The sequence below is a fragment of the Ranitomeya imitator genome, chromosome 4 (genome assembly GCF_032444005.1).
Source record: "Ranitomeya imitator isolate aRanImi1 chromosome 4, aRanImi1.pri, whole genome shotgun sequence".
Lineage (NCBI taxonomy): Eukaryota > Metazoa > Chordata > Amphibia > Anura > Dendrobatidae > Ranitomeya > Ranitomeya imitator.
This window is the reverse complement of record NC_091285.1, coordinates 619,650,208-619,670,610: the sequence shown is the minus strand read 5'-3', so window position 1 is coordinate 619,670,610 and position 20,403 is coordinate 619,650,208. Positions and strand designations below refer to the sequence as shown.

General features: G+C 43.4%; 2 protein-coding genes across 5 annotated transcripts in view; one reads left to right on the top strand and one right to left on the bottom strand.

Annotated features, from left to right (window-relative positions):
• GPAT2 (glycerol-3-phosphate acyltransferase 2, mitochondrial) overlaps positions 1-1,462 on the top strand; it is a 217,069-nt gene extending 215,607 nt beyond the window's left edge. For both annotated transcript variants that reach the window (XM_069766604.1, XM_069766603.1), the window contains exon 22: positions 1,046-1,462. In XM_069766604.1, the coding sequence (XP_069622705.1) occupies positions 1,046-1,165 (120 nt within the window). In that variant the 3' untranslated portion in view covers positions 1,166-1,462. The remainder of the gene's footprint in view (positions 1-1,045) is intronic.
• LOC138676909 (oxaloacetate tautomerase fahd2, mitochondrial-like) overlaps positions 537-20,403 on the bottom strand; it is a 47,256-nt gene continuing 27,389 nt past the window's right edge. For all 3 annotated transcript variants that reach the window (XM_069766605.1, XM_069766607.1, XM_069766606.1), the window contains 4 exons: positions 17,696-17,858; positions 5,083-5,191; positions 4,100-4,187; positions 537-1,556 (listed from right to left, as the gene is read on the bottom strand). In XM_069766605.1, the coding sequence (XP_069622706.1) occupies positions 1,494-1,556; positions 4,100-4,187; positions 5,083-5,191; positions 17,696-17,858 (423 nt within the window). In that variant the 3' untranslated portion in view covers positions 537-1,493. The remainder of the gene's footprint in view (positions 1,557-4,099; positions 4,188-5,082; positions 5,192-17,695; positions 17,859-20,403) is intronic.

Genomic DNA, 20,403 nt, shown 5'->3' with positions numbered 1-20,403 from the left:
ACCTGCGAGGGTTACTGCCGTTATCTAGGTCTCCTGAAGGCTTCAGACATTTGCTTCTCTATAACCATGTCCCTGAAGCCTTGGAATTGTGCAGTAAGGAGAGCAGTGGGTCGGGATGGGAGGTTTCTCTTACATTCGGAGGTTGGCACCAATCTGCTATAATACAGCCACCACTGAACGTCACCACCGTGCAGAATTCTCCCCCGCAGACAGCACCTAGAGGGCCGTTAAAGGGGTCATCTCCTGAACGTTCTTCAGCAGCGCCCCTCTGCCATACATGCTACGTGTGCTCCTAAAAATCTGAGAAAGCGGGGCTGTGGTATATGGCTGCACCCCTGGCACCAACTGGGCGCTCTCCAGCTTTACCTCTGCTGGGGCACTGAAGATGGGCAGATCCGGACCGCCTCACAACAGTGCTTCCGCCTCCAGGGGCTAAAGCAAAGAGCTTGACAAGAAAACCAGCCTAATCACCTCCAAAGGTGGCCGGTAACCTAAGATACAAGCAGTAATATATACAATTAAGAATCCCTTCATCCTTGGGAATTGACATTATTTTTAATAAGAAGTAAATTGCAATAGTTTTTTGTGAAAGCACAATTTTCAAGCTTACAAGATAAGAATGACCGTTTAATAATATTGTATGGAAAACCCTTGTATAATGTGAAAACTGGATATGACCCCTTTAATGACTCCCCCAAATAATTCCCTGCTCCCTCTTGGTGGCATCAAGTTGCATTTTTGGCCCCAAATGTGCATCCTTTAATGTGAGTAAGCCTGTGTGCATTTGGGTCAGTAATGGGAGGCATAGTCCACATCTTAAAGGCGTTGTTCATTGCAGACCACTCTTGTAAAAGCTTCACTCCCACTATTCCTGCAGATTGGCTCCTAGCACTGCCCCCCATCCCACCCCCATTGTAGGATCAGGACCATTTCTCCTAAAAGTAGGAGAGTGAATTGGCCCCGGTGCCCAAGAGATTTATTTTGCAGCCTTAGAGCACGACCATTTCTCTGTTAGAAATTCACCATCTGATGTGTTGATTTTCAGGTGTTTGAGTGTTCGTCGAGCCCTCACGGATCCATTCTCCACCTCTCCGAGACCTTTCTTGCAGAGGAAAACTGCAAGAAGCTGACGTCATTCATCCAGCAGTTTATATACAGACGCTGAGAAGCAAAGCCCGATCCTGCGAGACCGTGACTAACATTTCATCTGCATCACCATGAAGCAAAAGCCACCGAACAAACCAGTCTTCGAAGGCACGTTTCTTTTCCTTTTAGTAAAACGTTGTTTCGGTGTGAACCTTACATTGTATTTAGGTTGATTTAGTTTCTTGCTTGAATTATTTGTGCTTGATTTGAAAACTACAAATTGGAGACGCCGCTTTGCTCGGAGTTGTGAGTCGCAGCAGGAATGTGTTTCGTTGCTGTACACGTGATTTGCCCATTATTAAACCTGAGTGCTGAGCACGGCGGCATCCAGTCCTCTGTACAGATCTTCACACCACAGGGTTACTAATCGCTCCCAGCTCATCAATTTCACATTCAACCACATCTCCTGCCTGGAAAATAAAGTCAAAGCAACAGAGTGTTAAAGAGACACCTTTATGACAGTGCAGGAATAGGGTGTCTCCCTAAACCTGCTATATCCTGAAATGTGAAAAACACATATGTCCGAGGGATAGGCTCCCATGAGAAAACCATGTCTATCTGCAGGTGGACACAACGGTAGGACCCATATATCCTTTATATGAATAACAGACTAACTAGAAATGCATTGGTGGAAATCCACTGGTTTCTCCTTCAAGGATAAAGTTGTCAGACTTAAAGGGAATCTGTCAACAGGTTTTTGCTATATAATCTAAGAGTAGTGTAATATTTAGCAATAGAGCCTGATTCCAGGGATGTGTCACTTACTGTGCTGCTTGGTGTAGTTTTCATAGGATACCTGTTTTGTCCAAAGTAGATGTAGCAGAGCTAAGTGTTCTGCTCTGTGTAACCCCGCCCACATCACTGACTGGCCGCTTCCTGTATACACTGTGCATTGTCAGCAAGCAGCCAATCAGTGGTGGGGGCGGGGTTACACAGATTAGGCTGACTACTGGTCCCCTGAGCTGTAGTCCTCTAGTGATAATCTCCTGCTGATAAAACTGTTTGTATTGAAACTACAATACTGCCTAACAAGTGACATCCCTGAAATCAGAGTCTCATGCCCAGATTAACCTGAAGAGTATGAAGTAATAAATGAAGCATATTCTCCAGGTTGAACCCCAGTCACACCAGAGCTGCCTGTACTGCAGCAACAGGGTTTCAACATGGGAACTGTACTTCATTTGTTATGTTATGCTATTCACTGGCTTCAGAGCAACCCCATACAGTGACATTAGTGGTTATCACTTGAAAGAAATGGCCATCATAAAGAATAAAATAGAGGTAATGGCTGGATTAAATCTAGATTAAAAGTGGTTTTTAGGAGACTGCAGACTTGTCATTCCTCACAGCGAGGATTCTCCGGAAATGAGTGGTCATGTGACTGCAAGATCTGCATACTTCCGGCAACATTCCAACTAGACATATCTGGCCTTTTTAAGTACACTTGCGTTAAGGCTAGGTTCACATTAGCGTATTTGTGTGCAGCGCATCATCTGCATGTGCAAACGCATGTCAAAACGCATGTTTACGCATGATGCAAAAAAAAAAAACGCTGCGTGTGCATGCTGTTTTTGCCTGCGTTTGCGTTTTTTATGCGCGTGCGTTTGATATTTCCTGGAGGGCGTGTCTTGATCAGTTCCTGGACATGCGCAGTCTGAAGTACGCAAGCGCATCGAACGCATGTGTACGCAAGGACATGCGTACCAATGCATTCCCATAGACAGTAATGCATTGTTTTGACGCACTCATCCGCATGCACATGATTGCACAATATTTGACACTTCAAAAAAATGCAAAATGTTGTGTTCGCCGCAAGATATATATGCATGACGTATGCGGATCATACGCTAATGTGAACCCGGCCTAAGCGAGGGCGCGCACGTATCCAAGTAGCATACTTGTGGTCAGACTTTCAGGCATCGGAGAATCTTCACAGTGAGCAGTGCGCGATGTGAACATTCACAAGTCTGTTTTCATATAGAGTGACTGGAGACTTATTCTAAAGCCGGACAACCCCATTAAAATACGTAATACCCATTGGCTTTATATCAACTTTTACCCAAAAGATTGACCAGTTTCCATAAACATTTACCGGTATTGTAAACTGAAGTTGTGTGAGCTTTTTCTTATGAGTGTATCTATAAACCATACCAAAAACATTTTTTTTTTTTTTTTTATGGGAATGAGATGGAACTAATTGGGTGTTTAAACCTCCTACACCACACACAAGTATAAGCATCATGGAGTCGGGTGTAGCAGGACAAATCCAACATCCAGCTTGTAATTGGAATTAGTAGCAATTGTATTATAATTATGTCCCATCTGTGACCCGCAATCATGTGACGGGCTCAACGATGGGTGCGATTTCCGGCGCGCTTGCCGGAAGTGTGTGTTAACTGACGCTCTTCAGTGTTTTATAGTGGCATTTAACTAGTTAAAAGCCGGGGGTGGATCGTGATTCCACCCGCGGCTGCTAGAGGCACATGTCAGCGGTTCAAAATAGCTGACATGTGCTGGAAAAGATGTGGGCTCAGGGAGGGAGTCCAACATTGGCGTACTATTATGCCCGATGTCGGAAAGGGGTTAAAGTGAACCAGTCTGCACATTTGATTTATGGCGATAGTGGTATGTCTGTATACGTGCTTGTCGCTCAACCTTTTTGTATAAATCCAGTTCGCCAATCATGAAATCTACCCTAGAAGACTTATGCAAATTAGGCTGCAAGTGCATCGGGGGCATGTCTTTGGAAGAAGGGAACTTCCAGCCTGATTTCCATACGGCCACTAGATTCCCCATGACTTATGCATCAGATCACGACATAAAAGTTATAACTTTGATTCAGGTACTAGCGTTATTCAGCCATGTGCTGATTGGCATCATCATCAATGTTACATGAAACCCATCTTCATATACCGAAAACAAAATGGTGTATTAGCGGTTCTGTGTCTCTCACCTTAAGGAATACTGGCGGCTTCCTGAATACACCAACTCCAGGGGGCGTCCCAGTGAGAAATACGTCTCCCGGATTTAATGTGACAACTCTGAGAATGATACAAAGCAGAGTCAGAATATTCAGTGAATGCTGTGCAGCGCATTAATAATATCGCTCTTCATGAATATGTGCAGTACGGCTAGAGTCACACGTGTATGTGGGGTAATGTGGACGTAACCTACATAGAAGTGGATGAGTTCTACCTTAGTCTCATCCATGTGCTGCTGTTTTTTTGGGGGCAGGAATTGGCTTTTGTTGCACTTTTTAAATTCAGAGCGAGTCAACTTCTGTTGCAGAAATTCCCTGAAATCCGCAGGTGGGTATTGTTTTGTTGCCTTTTTTTTGGAGGGCTGTTTCCGCACATATTGAAACATTACCAAGTGCGAAAAATATCAGCAGATTTTAATGTAAAACGCTGTGGAATTCAGTTTAGAAAGTCACCAAATATACAACATGTGGACCAGCGCTCGTTATTAATACGACTACTGTAAACTTGACAAATAGGCAGTCACACATTTATGTAAAACCACAATAGACCTGTGTAATGTGTGTGCTGCCATAAGCTAGAGACCAAGTGTAATGTACCCGTCCATAGTACAGTTCTGCCTGATGCCTTCTGAACAATGGGCATTGTTGGTTGTGCCGCTTTCTCAGCTATGTTTTTAGAAATGTGCCCTTGTGTTGGCACTTCTCTCTGCTTCTGCGTCATCTGTATACAACATGTCCTTGCCGTATAACAAAGGAGCAATATTGAAAAAAAGCGACTCCCAGTGTGCCATGATTTTTCATCATAAGCAGAGACATGCAGAATGCCACGTCCGGCCTGGCATCCGCTAGGCTTCTCATGGCTCAATGTACAGACACAGGGCAGAGGTGAAGAGGCAGTAACTTAAAGCACAGAGATTTTTCTACATTTGGCCAATGGTTTATGAGTAAATCCTCACTTGGAGACCCAGGCAATCAGAGCTTCCGTCTTGAAAACCATCTGCTTTGTGTTACTATTCTGGACGAGGTTCCCATTCACACGGCAGCGGATTCCAAGGCCATGAGGGTCTGGGAAGGAGAAGAACGAGGTTAATCTTACTGTAATATTTTTAAAGGGAACGTCCAGGCAAACCTGACACAATCATGAATACATAAAGATGACTATACGATTGTTATGCATCCAGAGCAAATATATAACCTATAAAAATGACAACTAATTCATGCAAATTGTATCAAACTTTATTTAAGAAGTAAAATAAAAAATAAGACAAATGGAAATGACTACACATAAAAAGGCCAAGGTAAAAGGACACATATAATATCACAAGTTGCATGCAAGTGAGAATTCATATACGGTTGTGTGTTTAACTGATTTCCTATTCTTTTGCATGTTTATGACACCAAAATGTGTCAAATCACCAATCAAATTTAAATATTAGACAAAGATAACACAAGTAAACACAACATGCAGTTTTTACATGTTAATTGTTATTAAGGGAAAAAGAAATCCAAACCTACAGGGCCCTGTGTGAAAAAGTGATTGCCGCCTCTTAAAACATAAATTAACTGAGGTTTATCACATCTTTGGGAAACTGAGTTAACATTCCCTAGCCACGCTGAGGTCTGATTACTGTCACACTTGTTCTCAATCAAGAAACGCTTAAATAGGACCTGCCTAAGGCCAGTCTCACACGTCCAGATAATTCCGGTACCGGAAAAATCAGTACCGGGATTATCCGTGTCCTTACGTGGCACATCAGTGCAGCACACGTGCGGCATCCGTGTGCCGACTGGGTACCACACGCACCGTGCAGGAGACAGCGCTACAGTTAAGCGCTGTCCCCTGCATCTGGTGCTGAAGCCGCCATTCATTTCTTCTCTCCAGCATCGTTCGCTGGAGAGAAGATATGAAAAATCTTTTTTTTTTAGTGTTTAAAAAAAGATCCCTGTCCCCAACCCCCTCCCACCCCCTGTGCGTCCCTCCCGCTGTTAATAAAATACTTACCCGGCTCCCTCGCTGCTTCCTGTCCTCGCCGCAGCTTCTCCTGTATGAGCGGTCACGTGGTGCCGCCTATTACAGTGATGAATATGCGGCTCCACCTCCCATAGGAGGTGTCTACGTGAGTCAGTGTCTCCGGTACGTGAGGAAACTGTCACCTCACGTACTGGAGCCACTGACGTGTGAAACCGGCCTAACAAAGTGAAGTATACCAAAAACTCCTCAAAAGCTACACACCATGCTGCGATCCAAAGAAATGATGGAACAAATGAGAAACAAAGTAATTGAGATATCAGTCAGGTTATAAGGACATTTCCTAAGGCTTTGTGAATCCAGTGAACCACAGTGAGAGCCATTATCCACAAATGGCGAAAACATGAACACTGGTGAACCTTCCCAGGAGTGGCCAAATGACCAAAATTGCCCCAAGAAAGCAGCAAGGACTCATCCAAGAGGTCACAAAACACCCCACAACAACATCCAAGGAACTGCAGCATGGCTCAGTGATTAGCACTGCAGCCTTGCAGCGCTGGAGTACTGGGTTCAAATCCTACCAAGGACAACATCTGCAAGGAGTTTGTATGTTCTCCCTGTGTTTGGGTTTCCCCCGGGTTCTCCGGTTTTCTCCCACATTCCAAAGATATACCGATAGGGAATTTAGATTGTGAGCCCCATTGGAGACAGCGATGATAGTGTGCAAACTGTAAAGCGCTGTGGAATATGTTAGCGCTATATAAAAATAAAGATTATTATTTGCAGGCCTCAGTTAAGGTCAATATGTTCATGACTCCACCATAAGAAAGAGACTGGCCAAAAATGGCCTGCTTGGCAGAGATCCAAGACGAAAACTTTTGGAAGAATATTCTGTGCACTGATCAGACAAAAGTTGAACTTTTTGTAAGTTGTATGTCCCATTACATCTGGCGTAGAAGTAGCACAGCATTTCAGAAAACGCACATCATACCACCAGTAAAATATGGTGGTGGTAGTGTGATGGTGTAAGGCTGTTTTACAGCTTTAGGACCTGGAAGATTTGTGGTAAATGGAACCATGAATTCTGCTGCCTACTAAAAAATCCTGAAGGAGAATATCCGGCCATATGTTCTTTTTCCCCTTAATAAAAACCTTCATTTAAAAACTGCATTTTGTGCTTACTTGTGTTATCTTTGTGTAATATTTACATTTGTTTGAGGATCTGAAACATTTAAGTGTGAAAAACCTGCAAAAGAACTGCACATATAGATCATAATGCCACTGAAGTTACATGACACTGTGTGTATGTATATATGTATACAATAACATTATATATATATATATATATATATATATATATATCAGTATGAGCCACATTGAAATATTATATGGTGTGAAAAGCACATGTAAAAGTGAAGTAGCAAACTGTGAGACTATAATATGCAGTGAGTGGAATAAAGGCACCTCCGAAGGAATATGGCTGATCATTCAGAATGTTATAATAAAATAAGAAAAAATCCGTAGCCAGATCTCATAGTAAAGTAAAGGTAAAACGGATAACTGGGAAAATGCTGAAAAGTGACATGTGCCCTGAAATTAAATGTATATATTATTGGTCATATTAGAACAGGGGTCTCAAACTCGGCTGGGTATATGAGCACAAAGAAAAATGAATTTGGGGGCCTGTAGTTATTTTATTTTTTTTCTTATGACAAAGTGACCTTTTTAGTGATATAATTTTTTCTGTATACCTTTTTGATAACTTTTTTTAAACATTTTTTGGAGGGTTTATTTTAGTTTTTACATGGCATTCATGGTATGGGTTATGGTAGATTTATAGCTTGGGTCATTATGGAGGTAGCGATAACAAATGTGCACCTTTTGTTTACTTGTTTAGTTTAGATATAAAACAATATTTTTAGTGGCAAATTTTTTTTTCATGTTTTGACTTTGTTTTTTTTTTTATTTTTACAATATTGTTTTTCCCCATTGGCCACGTAGAATATTATCATCTTACAATTAGCCCCATACACAGTTGTAACTAGAAGTTTCCATACACTATATAAAGACACCTCTTACATATTACATACAGTGGGGCAAAAAAGTATTTAGTCAGTCAGCAATAGTGCAAGTTCCACCACTTAAAAAGATGAGAGGCGTCTGTAATTTACATCATAGGTAGACCTCAACTATGGGAGACAAACTGAGAAAAAAAAATCCAGAAAATCACATTGTCTGTTTTTTTATCATTTTATTTGCATATTATGGTGGAAAATAAGTATTTGGTCAGAAACAAACAATCAAGATTTCTGGCTCTCACAGACCTGTAACTTCTTCTTTAAGAGTCTCCTCTTTCCTCCACTCATTACCTGTAGTAATGGCACCTGTTTAAACTTGTTATCAGTATAAAAAGACACCTGTGCACACCCTCAAACAGTCTGACTCCAAACTCCACTATGGTGAAGACCAAAGAGCTGTCAAAGGACACCAGAAACAAAATTGTAGCCCTGCACCAGGCTGGGAAGACTGAATCTGCAATAGCCAACCAGCTTGGAGTGAAGAAATCAACAGTGGGAGAAATAATTAGAAAATGGAAGACATACAAGACCACTGATAATCTCCCTCGATCTGGGGCTCCACGCAAAATCCCACCCCGTGGGGTCAGAATGATCACAAGAATGGTGAGCAAAAATTCCCACAACCACGCGGGGGGACCTAGTGAATGAACTGCAGAGAGCTGGGACCAATGTAACAAGGCCTACCATAAGTAACACACTACGCCACCATGGACTCAGATCCTGCAGTGCCAGACGTGTCCCACTGCTTAAGCCAGTACATGTCCGGGCCCGTCTGAAGTTTGCTAGAGAGCATTTGGATGATCCAGAGGAGTTTTGGGAGAATGTCCTATGGTCTGATGAAACCAAACTGGAACTGTTTGGTAGAAACATAACTTGTCGTGTTTGGAGGAAAAAGAATACTGAGTTGCATCCATCAAACACCATACCTACTGTAAAGCATGGTGGTGGAAACATCATGCTTTGGGGCTGTTTCTCTGCAAAGGGGCCAGGACGACTGATCCGGGTACATGAAAGAATGAATGGGGCCATGTATCGTGAGATTTTGAGTGCAAACCTCCTTCCATCAGCAAGGGCATTGAAGATGAAACATGGCTGGGTCTTTCATATGTCTCCCATAGTTGAGGTCTACCTATGATGTAAATTACAGACGCCTCATCTTTTTAAGTGGTGGAACTTGCACTATTGCTGACTGACTAAATACTTTTTTGCCCCACTGTAACATAGTAACATACATAGTAACATAGTTAGTAAGGCCGAAAAAAGACATTTGTCCATCCAGTTCAGCCTATATGAACCTTAATAACTATGTAATATGTAACTGTAGTTACATATTACATAGTTATTAAGGTTGAAGGAAGACTATAAGTCCATCTAGTTCAACCCATAGCCTAACCTAACATGCCCTAACATGTTGATCCAGAGGAAGGCAAAAAAAACCCATGTGGCAAATAGTAAGCTCCACATTGGGGAAAAAAATTCCTTCCCGACTCCACATACGGCAATCAGACTAGTTCCCTGGATCAACGCCCTAACAAGGAATCTAGTGTATATACCCTGTAACATTATACTTTTCCAGAAAGGTATCCAGCCCCCTCTTAAATTTAAGTAATGAATCACTCATTACAACATCATACGGCAGAGAGTTCCATAGTCTCACTGCTCTTACAGTAAAGAATCCGCGTCTGTTATTATGCTTAAACCTTTTTTCCTCCAAACGCAGAGGATGCCCCCTTGTCCCGGTTTCAGGTCTATGATTAAAAAGATCATCAGAAAGGTCTTTGTACTGTCCCCTCATATATTTATACATTAACATAAGATCACCCCTTAGTCTTCATTTTTCCAAATTAAATAGCCCCAAGTGTAATAACCTATCTTGGTATTGCAGACCCCCCAGTCCTCTAATAACCTTGGTCGCTCTTCTCTGCACCCGCTCTAGTTCAGCTATGTCTTTCTTAAACACCGGAGACCAGAACTGTACACAGTATTCTAAGTGTGGTCGAACTATTGACTTGTATAGAGGTAAAATTATGTTCTCCTCGTGAGCATCTATGCCTCTTTTAATGCATCCCATTATTTTATTTGCCTTTGTAGCAGCTGCCTGACACTGGCCACTGAATATGAGTTTGTCATCCACCCAGGTCTTTTTCATTGACGGTTTTGCCCAGAGTTTTAGAATTAAGCACATAATTATACATATTATTACTTCTACCCAAGTGCATGACCTTACATTTATCCCCATTAAAGCTCATTTGCCATTTAACAGCCCAAGCTTCTAGTTTACATAAATCATCCTGTAATATAAAATTGTCCTCCTCTGTATTGATTACCCTGCAGAGTTTAGTGTCATCTGCAAATATTGAAATTCTACTCTGAATGCCCCCTACAAGGTCATTAATAAATATGTTAAAAAGAAGAGGGCCCAATACTGACCCCTGTGGTACCCCACTGCTAACCGCTACCCAGTCCGAGTGTGGTGCATTAATAACCACCCTTTGTTTCCTATCCCTGAGCCAGCTCTCAACCCACTTGCACATATTTTCCCCTATCCCCATTATTCTCATTTTATGTATCAAACTTTTGTGTGGCACCGTATCAAAAGCTTTTGAAAAGTCCATATACACTACATCTACTGGGTTCCCTTGGTCCAATCCGTAACTTTCCTCTTCATAGAAACTGATCCAATTAGTCTGACATGAACGGTCCCTAGTAAACCCGTGCTGATACTGGGTCATGAGGTTATTCCTCTTCAGATACTCCAGTATAGCATCCCTAAGAATGCCCTCCAGGATTTTACCCACAGTAGAGGTTAAGCTTACTGGCCGATAATTTCCGAGTTCAGTTTTTGTCCCCTTTTTGAATATTGGCACCACATTTGCTATACGCCAGTCCTGTGGCACAGACCCTGTTATTATGGAGTCTTTAAAGATTAAAAATAATGGTCTATCAATGACTGTACTTAATTCCTGTAGTACTTGAGGGTGTATCCCATCCGGGCCCGGAGATTTGTCAATTTTAGTGATTTTTAGACGCCGCCGCACTTCCTGCTGGGTTAAGCAGGTGACATTTAATGGGGAATTTTTATCACTAGTCATTTTGTCTGCCATGGGATTTTCTTGTGTAAATACTGATGAAAAAAAGTCATTTAGCATATTGGCTTTTTCCTCATCCTCATCCACCATTTCACCCAGACTATTTTTAAGGGGGCCAACACTATCATTTTTTAGTTTCTTATTATTTATGTAGTTAAAGAATATTTTAGGATTATTTTTACTCTCTCTGGCAATGAGTCTCTCTGTCTCAATCTTTGCTGCCTTGATTTGCTTTTTACAGAATTTATTTAATTTTCTGTATTTATTTAATGCCTCCTCACTACCTACTTCCTTTAATTCTCTAAATGCTTTCTTTTTGTCACTTATTGCGCTCCTTACAGCTCTATTTAGCCATATTGGTTTCCTCCTATTTCTAGTATGTTTATTCCCATACGGTATATACTGTGCACAGGTCCTATCCAGGATGCTAATAAACGTCTCCCATTTTCTTTGTGTATTTTTGTGTCTCAGGATATCGTCCCAGTTAATTGCACCAAGATCATCTCTCATCCGTTGGAAATTTGCCCTCCTGAAGTTTAGTGTCCTTGTAACCCCTCTACTACACATCTTTTTAAAGGAGACATGAAAACTTATTATTTTGTGATCGCTATTTCCCAAGTGACCCCCAACCCTTATATTTGCTATGCGGTCTGGCCTGTTGGTTAATATTAGGTCTAGCAGTGCCCCCTTCTTGTTGGGTCCTGAACCAGTTGTGAAAGGTAATTGTCTCTCATAGTTGTCAAAAACCGATTACCTTTGCTGGAACTGCAGGTTTCTGTTCCCCAATCTATTTCAGCGTAGTTGAAGTCCCCCATAATAATGACTTCTCCTTGAGTCGCGGCTTCATCTATTTGCTTTACGAGGATATTCTCCATTGCTTCCATTATTTTTGGAGATTTATAACAAACCCCTATCAGTAATTTATTATTTTTCCCCCCTCCCCTTATCTCCACCCACATGGATTCTACATTTTCATTAAATTCACCTATATTATCACGCAGGATGGGTTTTAACCCCTTCATGACCGTGGGATTTTTCGTTTTTCCATGTTCGTTTTTCACTCCCCTCCTTCCCAGAGCCATAACTTTTATATTTTTCCGTCAATTTGGCCATGTGAGGGCTTATTTTTTGCGGGACGAGTTGTACTTTTGAATGACATCATTGGTTTTAGCATGTCGTGTACTAGAAAACGGGAAAAAAAATTCCAAGTGCGGTGAAATTGCAAAAAAAAGTGCAATCCCACACTTGTTTTTTGCTTGGCTGTTTTGCTAGGTTCACTAAATGCTAAAACTGACCTGACATTATGATTCTCCAGGTCATTACGAGTTCATAGACACCTAACATGACTAGGTTATTTTTTACCTAAGTAGTGAAAAAAAAATTCCAAACTTTGCTAAAAAAAAAAAAAAATGCGCCATTTTCCGATACTCGTAGCGTCTCCATTTTTCATGATCTGGGATCGGTTGAGGGCTTATTTTTTGCATGCCGAGCTGGCGTTTTAAATGATTCCAATTCGGTGCAGATACGTGCTTTTGATCGCCCGTTATTGCATTTTAATGCAATGTCGCAGCAACCAAAAAAACGTAATTCTGGCGTTTCGATTTTTTTTCTCATTACGCCGTTTAGCGATCAGGTGATTTAAACTTTTATATTTTTTTTCACATTTTTTTTAACTTTTTTTTTTTACTTTTGCCATGCTTCAATAGCCTCCATGGGAGGCTAGAAGCTGGCACAACTCGATCGCCTCTGCTACATAGCAGCGATCTGCTGATCGCTGCTATGTAGCAGAAATGGAGGTGTGCTGTGAGCGTTGACCACAGGGTGGCGCTCACAGCCACCGGTGATCAGTAACCATAGAGGTCTCTAGGACCTCTATGGTTACCATCCTGACGCATCGCCGACCCCCGATCATGTGACGGGGGTCAGCGATGACGTCATTTCCGGCCGCATGCGGTAGTTAAATGCCGCTGTCTGCGTTTGACAGCGGCATTTAACTAGTTAATAGCGGCGGGTGAATCGCGATTTCACCCGCCGCTATTGCGGGCACATGTCAGCTGTTCAAAACAGCTGACATGTCCCGGCTTTGATGCGGGCTCACCGCCGGAGCCCTGCATCAAAGCAGGGGAGCTGACATCGGACGTACTATACCGTCCGATGTCAGTAAGGGGTTAAGGACGATTTTACATATAGACACACCCCTCCCCCTCGCTTATCTGTACGGTCATTTCTGAACAGGCTGTAGCCCTGCAAGTTAACAGCCCAGTCATGGCTCTCCAGCCACGTTTCAGATATCCCCACCATGTCATAATTATGCTCCAACAACATTAGTTCTAATTCGTCCATTTTGTTGGCGAGGCGTCTGGCATTAGTATACATACATTTTATGTATCTCTCTGCACCTCTATTCTTTCTTAAATTAACTGTTCTAACCCCACCCCCCATGCCACCGCCACCCCCAACTTCCTTATTTGTGCCCAGGTCTCTGTCTGCACTATCTTCCCCTCCTATAAATTGAATACCCTCCCCCCAATTCCTAGTTTAAACACTTCTCCAACCTTCTAGCCATTTTCTCCCCCAGCACAGCTGCACCTTCCCCATTGAGGTGCAGCCCATCCCTAGCGTAGAGCCTGTAGCCAACTGAGAAGTCGGCCCAGTTCTGCAGGAACCCAAACCCCTCCTTCCAACACCAATTGTTGATCCACTTATTAACCTCCCTAATCTTCCGTTGCCTCTCTGGCGTGGCACGTGGTACAGGCAGTATTTCGGAAAATACCACGTTGGAGGTCCTTGCTTTCAGCTTGCAGCCTAATTCCCTGAAATCATCTTTAAGGACCTTCCACCTACCTCTAACTTTGTCATTTGTGCCAATGTGCACCATGACCGCTGGGTCCTCACCAGCCCCTCCCAGTAATCTGTTCACCCGATCAGCGATGTGTCGGACTCGAGCGCCAGGAAGGCAGCACACCGTTCGACGATCCCTGTCTTTGTGACAGATTGCCCTATCTGTTCCCCTAATAATTGAGTCTCCCACTACCAGCACCTGTCTGGCCTGTCCTGCTCTCCTATTTCCCTCCTTACTGGAGCAGTCACTCCCCCGGCTTTCAGAGGACATGCCTGGCTGCAGCAGTGCTACCCCTGTGCTGTCACACCCCTCATCTGCCAACTTAGCAAACTTATTGGGGTGTTCCAGATCAGGACTAGCCTCCCCGACACTCTTCCCTCTACCCCGCTTCCTAACTGTCACCCAGCTTGCTACTTCACCATCCTGCAGCTCCATCCCACCATCCCCCCCCTCATCTGTCCCATTGAGCGTCTGCTCCGTGAGCATAAGACTCCTCTCCATATTGTCTATGGATCTCAGTGTTGCCCGCTGCGCATTTAGAGTCAGAATCTGGGTTTCCAAATGCACAGCGTGCTCACATCTCGCACAGCAGTATGCACCCTCGACCGGCTGATCAAGGATTGCATACATGTGGCAAGATGTGCACTGGATGGCATTAACAATCGTGGAGCACATTTCCTAATGAGGATTGTACCAGACAGAAAAGTTAAATAATAAAAAAATAAAAAATAAATACAAAGTATTAATACAAAACAGACAGCAATTCAGTAATTCCTCCCTTGGAAACTCCCTGAATCACAAGTCACACTTACCACTCACACTCGCTTTGCTGAAGATTTATAGATTTTTATTTTTTTTTCTCTAGTTCCCTTAACAGCAATCCACCTTGCTGTCCAAATGCACTTCCAAAAAAGTAAGTTTTTCTCAAAAGCATGTTTTTCTCAATATCTGACATGAAATCAGAATAAACATTTCCCGTCACATAATCTTCATTTCTCATGAAAATGAACAATGGGTCTTTGAAATAAACAATGACCCGAAGCATACTGCCAAAATGGTAACAACGTGGCTTATGGATAGTCAATGTCAATGTTTTGGTGCGGCCATCACAAAGCCCTGATCCGAATCCTATTGTAAATTCAAGGCAACCTACAAACCTGGATCAGTTACACCAGTTTTGTCAGGAGGAATGGGCCCAAATTCTGACCAACTATTGTGAGAAGCTTGTGGAAGGAGATCCCAAACGCTTCACCCAAGTCATTCAGTTTAAGGGCAATAGTACCAAATATTAATGAAATGTATGTAAACTTTTGACTTCTCAGTAAGTAATAAAAATGCCTTAAAACATTATCTCTAATTATTCTGGCATTTCGCAAATATTAATAATTCTGGTAATTCTAACTGACCTAAAACGGGAAGGTTTATGCCTCATCTTGGTGTAATGTCTCCATACTGGTCCTCTTCTTGTGGTAATGTCCCCATACTGTTGCCCATCTTGTAGTTATGTGCCCATCCTGTTCCCATTCTTGTACTAATGTCCCACCCTGATTCCCTTATTGTTCTAATGCCTCATCCTGGTTCCCTTCTTGTAGCCATGCGAAATCCTCTTCCCTATCTTGTATCAATGTCCCCATCCAGGAGTGTCACCATCAAGTTCTCAATCCAGCAGTAATGTCACCATCAAGTTCTCAATCCAGGAGTAATGTCACCATCAAGTTCTCAATCCAGGAGTAATGTCACCATCAAGTTCTCAATCCAGGAGTAATGTCACCATCAAGTTCTCAATCCAGGAGTAATGTCACCATCAAGTTCTCAATCCAGGAGCAATGTCACCATCAAGTTCTCAATCCAGCAGTAATGTCCCCAACCAGGAGCAATGTCACCATCAAGTTCACAATCCAGGAGTAATGTCCCCATCCAGGAGTAATGTCACCATCAAGTTCTCAATCCAGGAGTAATGTCCCCAACCAGGAGTAATCTCACCATCAAGTTCTCAATCCAGCAGTAATGTCCCCATCCAGGAGTAATGTCACCATCAAATTCTCAATCCAGGAGTAATGTCCCCATCCAGGAAGTAATGTCACCATCAAGTTCTCAATCCAGCAGTAATGTCCCCAACCAGGAACAATGTCACCATCAAGTTCACAATCCAGCAGTAATGTCCCCATCCAGGAGTAATGTCACCATCAAATTCTCAATCCAGGAGTAATGTCCCCATCCAGGAAGTAATGTCACCATCAAGTTCTCAATCCAGGAGTAATGTCCCCAACCAGGAGTAATCTCACCATCAAGTTCTCAATCCAGCAGTAATGTCCCCATCCAGGAGTAATGTCACCATCAAATTCTCAATCCAGGAGTAATGTCCCCATCCAGGAAGTAATGACACCATCAAGTTCACAATCCAGGAGCAATGTCCCCATCCAGGAAGTAATGTCACCATCAAATTCTCAATCCAGGAGTAATGTCCCCATCCAGGAGTAATGTCACCATCAAGTTCTCAATCCAGGAGTAATGTCACAATCAAGTTCTCAATCCAGGAGTAATGTCACCATCCAGGAAGTAATGTCACCATCAAGTTCTCAATCCAGGAGTAATGTCACAATCAAGTTCTCAATCCAGGAGCAATGTCCCCATCCAGGAAGTAATGTCACCATCAAATTCTCAATCCAGGAGTAATGTCCCCATCCAGGAAGTAATGTCACCATCAAGTTCTCAATCCAGGAGTAATGTCACAATCAAGTTCTCAATCCAGTAGTAATGCCCCCATCCAGGACCCATGTCCCCATCCAGGAGTAATATCATCTATTGTGCACAGAAAAGAAAAATTATAGATATTTTCATCTGTCCTCTGTATCTTTTCTGCACATGCAGCCCGCAGGCACTGCAGACCCCATGACTAATGTGGTTCCGTCCAGTGGGCCACAGATTTGCAGCCTGAATGTGCGTCCTTGGTATTGCTGTGCACAGAACTTGTCTCTGCGCAGTAACACATGGTAATTGAGTGTACGTCCAGGAACGCTCATTCAGTTGAAATAAAGCGCTGTCGTTGACGGCCCCCTGTATCGGGCTGCATGAAACAGACTCGGGGGGCTACGTGTTTTTGAGACCCCTGTATTAGATTATAGCATTACTATAAGGCATGAAGTTTAATGTACAGATCTATAATATTTCCACATATTTGTATACATGGTAAGCAAATGGATAAATATGAAACAAATATAGAGTGAAATAAATTAGTGGACATGTAACCAAATCCTTAGAGCCAGGACCCAACGCCGTCTCGCCAATGGCTTTGAAGAGGTAATGTTAGAGTCAGATATGACCAATATATACATTTAATTTAACCTTATTAATGCAAAATTGGAAGGTGTATATAAAAACACTCCAATGGCGGCAATGGAGTACATTTACACAAAAACTGTGACCTTTCAATTATTTGCAATTGATGAATCAGCCAAGGAACTTGCTTGAAAATCTTGTTTTTAAACACTTTGAAAAACCTCTTGTGTGAACATAGTGTAGGCACAATCCCAAATTGTCATTAAAATTGGATGAAGAATATATATTCAGGAAACATTGTAACTTAAGTACCTGAAATAGCGTCTTTAGTAACAAGTGCTGGGCCCAATGGACAGAAAGTGTCAAAGGTTTTACCCAGCAGCCACTGCTTTCCATTCTTTTCCATCTGCCAGTCACGAGCGCTCACGTCATGAGCCACAGTATATCCGGCCACGTGCTCCATGGCGTCCTGCTCCTGTGTATACAATGGACACGTGTCTGTAAGATCAGAGGCCTGGTGCCCTCACGGTCTGCAGCAGATGCCTCAGATTGTGTAACGAGTCCTCAATCCTCCTGACAGAGGAGGGAACCAAAGACTAATACGTTTGTATTCCTAAACCCCGCCATGTTTTTGTCATTTGAAGTTGCCTTTTAATATGACTTGGAGAAACAGAGATCAAGGATGAGGTCTCATCGCCGCACGATTACAGACACAACATAGACCATGTAAAAGTTGTCCTATTAAAAGGCAACTTCAAATCACAACAACATAGAAGGGTTCGGGAGTACACGCTTATTAGGCCGGAGTCGCACTACAGCGAGATACGGCCGAGTCTCGCAGGTTAAAAACAAGCTCTGACACCGGCACTCTGGAGCGGAGCGTGCGGCTCCGTGTATTGCTATGCGACCGCACGCTCCGCTCCGGAGTGCCGGCGCCAGAGCTGGGTTTTAACCTGCGAGACTCGGCCGTATCTCGCTGTAGTATGACTCCAGCCTAAAGCCCCCGTCACACACAGCGAGATCGCTAGCGAGATCGCTGCTGAGTCACAAGTTTTGTGACGCAACAGCGATCTCAGTAGCGATCTCGCTATGTGTGACACGTAGCAGCGACCAGGCCCCTGCTGTAAGATCGCTGGTTGTGTCGGAATGGCCTGGGCCATTTTTTGATCGTTGAGGTCCCGCTGGGTAGCACACATCGCTGTGTTTGACACCTTACCAACGACCTCGCTGACAGGACGTCACATTGAATCGTCATGAAATAGGATCGTTGTACAGGTCGCTACAGGTCGCCGCATCGCTGCTGCGTCGTTGGTGAGATCTCACTGTTTGACATCTCACCAGCGACCACATAGTGACGCTTGAGCGATCCCTGACAGGTCGTATCGTTGTCGGAATCGCTCAAGCGTCGCTATGTGTGACGGGGCCTTTAGTCTTTGATTCCCTCCACACAGGACTAAATCTGTCAGGAGGATTTTTGACTGGCTGCACTATCTGAGGAATCTGCTCCAGAGACGGTGAGGGCACCAGGCCTCTGATCTTACATGGATATTGGGACTATAAAACTTTCACACCACTAATCTAAATATCACTCTCTAAGCTCAGCTTGTTATTTAAATGTCCATTTTTCATGCTTTGCCTCAGATTTTGGTTTATAGATTTGTGTTTCTTCAGATACTTAAGGCTATGTGCACACGTTGCGGATTCTCTGCAGTGCAGAAACGCTGCAGATCCGCAATTGATTTACAGTACAATGTAAATCAATGAGAAAAAAAAATGCTGTGCACACTTTGCGGAAAATCCGCTGCGGAAACGCTGCGGTTTAAAAGAAGTAGCATGTCACTTCTTTTTTGTGAATCTGCAGCGTTTTTGTACCCATTCCATTATAGAAAACCACAGGGGTAAAAACGCAGCAAATCCGCAAGAAAACCGCAGCAAAAACGCACAAAAAACGTGACAAATCCGCAGGTGCATTTTCTGCCAGGAGAGGCAGAATCCGCACCAGAAATTCCTAAGCCTAATCCGCAACGTGTGCACATAGCCTTATATCATGCTCCTTGAAGACACCTACGCAGTAATTTTGGCCTTGTAAATTATGGTGTCTGTCCTCATGGGATGCATCTGGATAGCGCTGGGCAGCCCGCCTGATCTAATAGTACGGGTGTCATTAATAGGCTGTAAACCAGACACTGTGCATTACTGGTGTGTGACCTGCGCCCTATACAAGCCACTTTTGTGCACTTATACTAAGCAATCCCCCCCTGAATTGGTAGGCTGTGAGTGGCTGTCTCATCAGTATTTTGCACCTGTATTGCTACCATCTTTATCGTATGGGCTTGCTGCATCCTGGGAGTGCATTAGTTCAGATACCTGGACAGGTAAGCACTGCAGATCCTTTATACAGTACCAAACCTTTTTTTCTTTCAGCTAAGGCCAGTCTCACACGTCCAGATAATTCCGGTACCGGAATTATCCGTGTCCGTGTGTCCACCTTGAACATCAGTGTGACACACGTGTGGCAGCCGTGTGCTGCCCGTGTGCCGACTGGGTACCACACGGAGGGTGCAGGAGACAGCGCTAGAGATAAGCGCTGTCCCCCCAGCGCGCTGCTGAAGCTGCCATTCATATCTTCTCTCCAGCAGCGTTCGCTAGAGAGAAGATATGAAAAATCCTTTCTGTAGCGCTGTCTCCTGCACGGCACACTGACAGCGTCCGTGTGCGGTACGTGTTTTACACGGACCCATTGACTTTAATGGGTCCGTGTAATCCGTGCGCTCCCACGAACACTGACATGTCTCCGTGTTTTGCACACGGACACACGGTCAGTGAAAACACGCTGACATGTGCAGAGACACATTGATTTCAATGTGTCTACGTGAGTCAGTGTCTCCGGTACGTGAGGAAACTGTCACCTCAGGTACCGGAGCCACTGACGTGTGAAACCGGCCTAAGTTAGGTAAAGGAGTCGCTTCTTCAAAGACGTATTACACAGAGTGGAGGGAGCGCCACCTCATAGGGTTAAA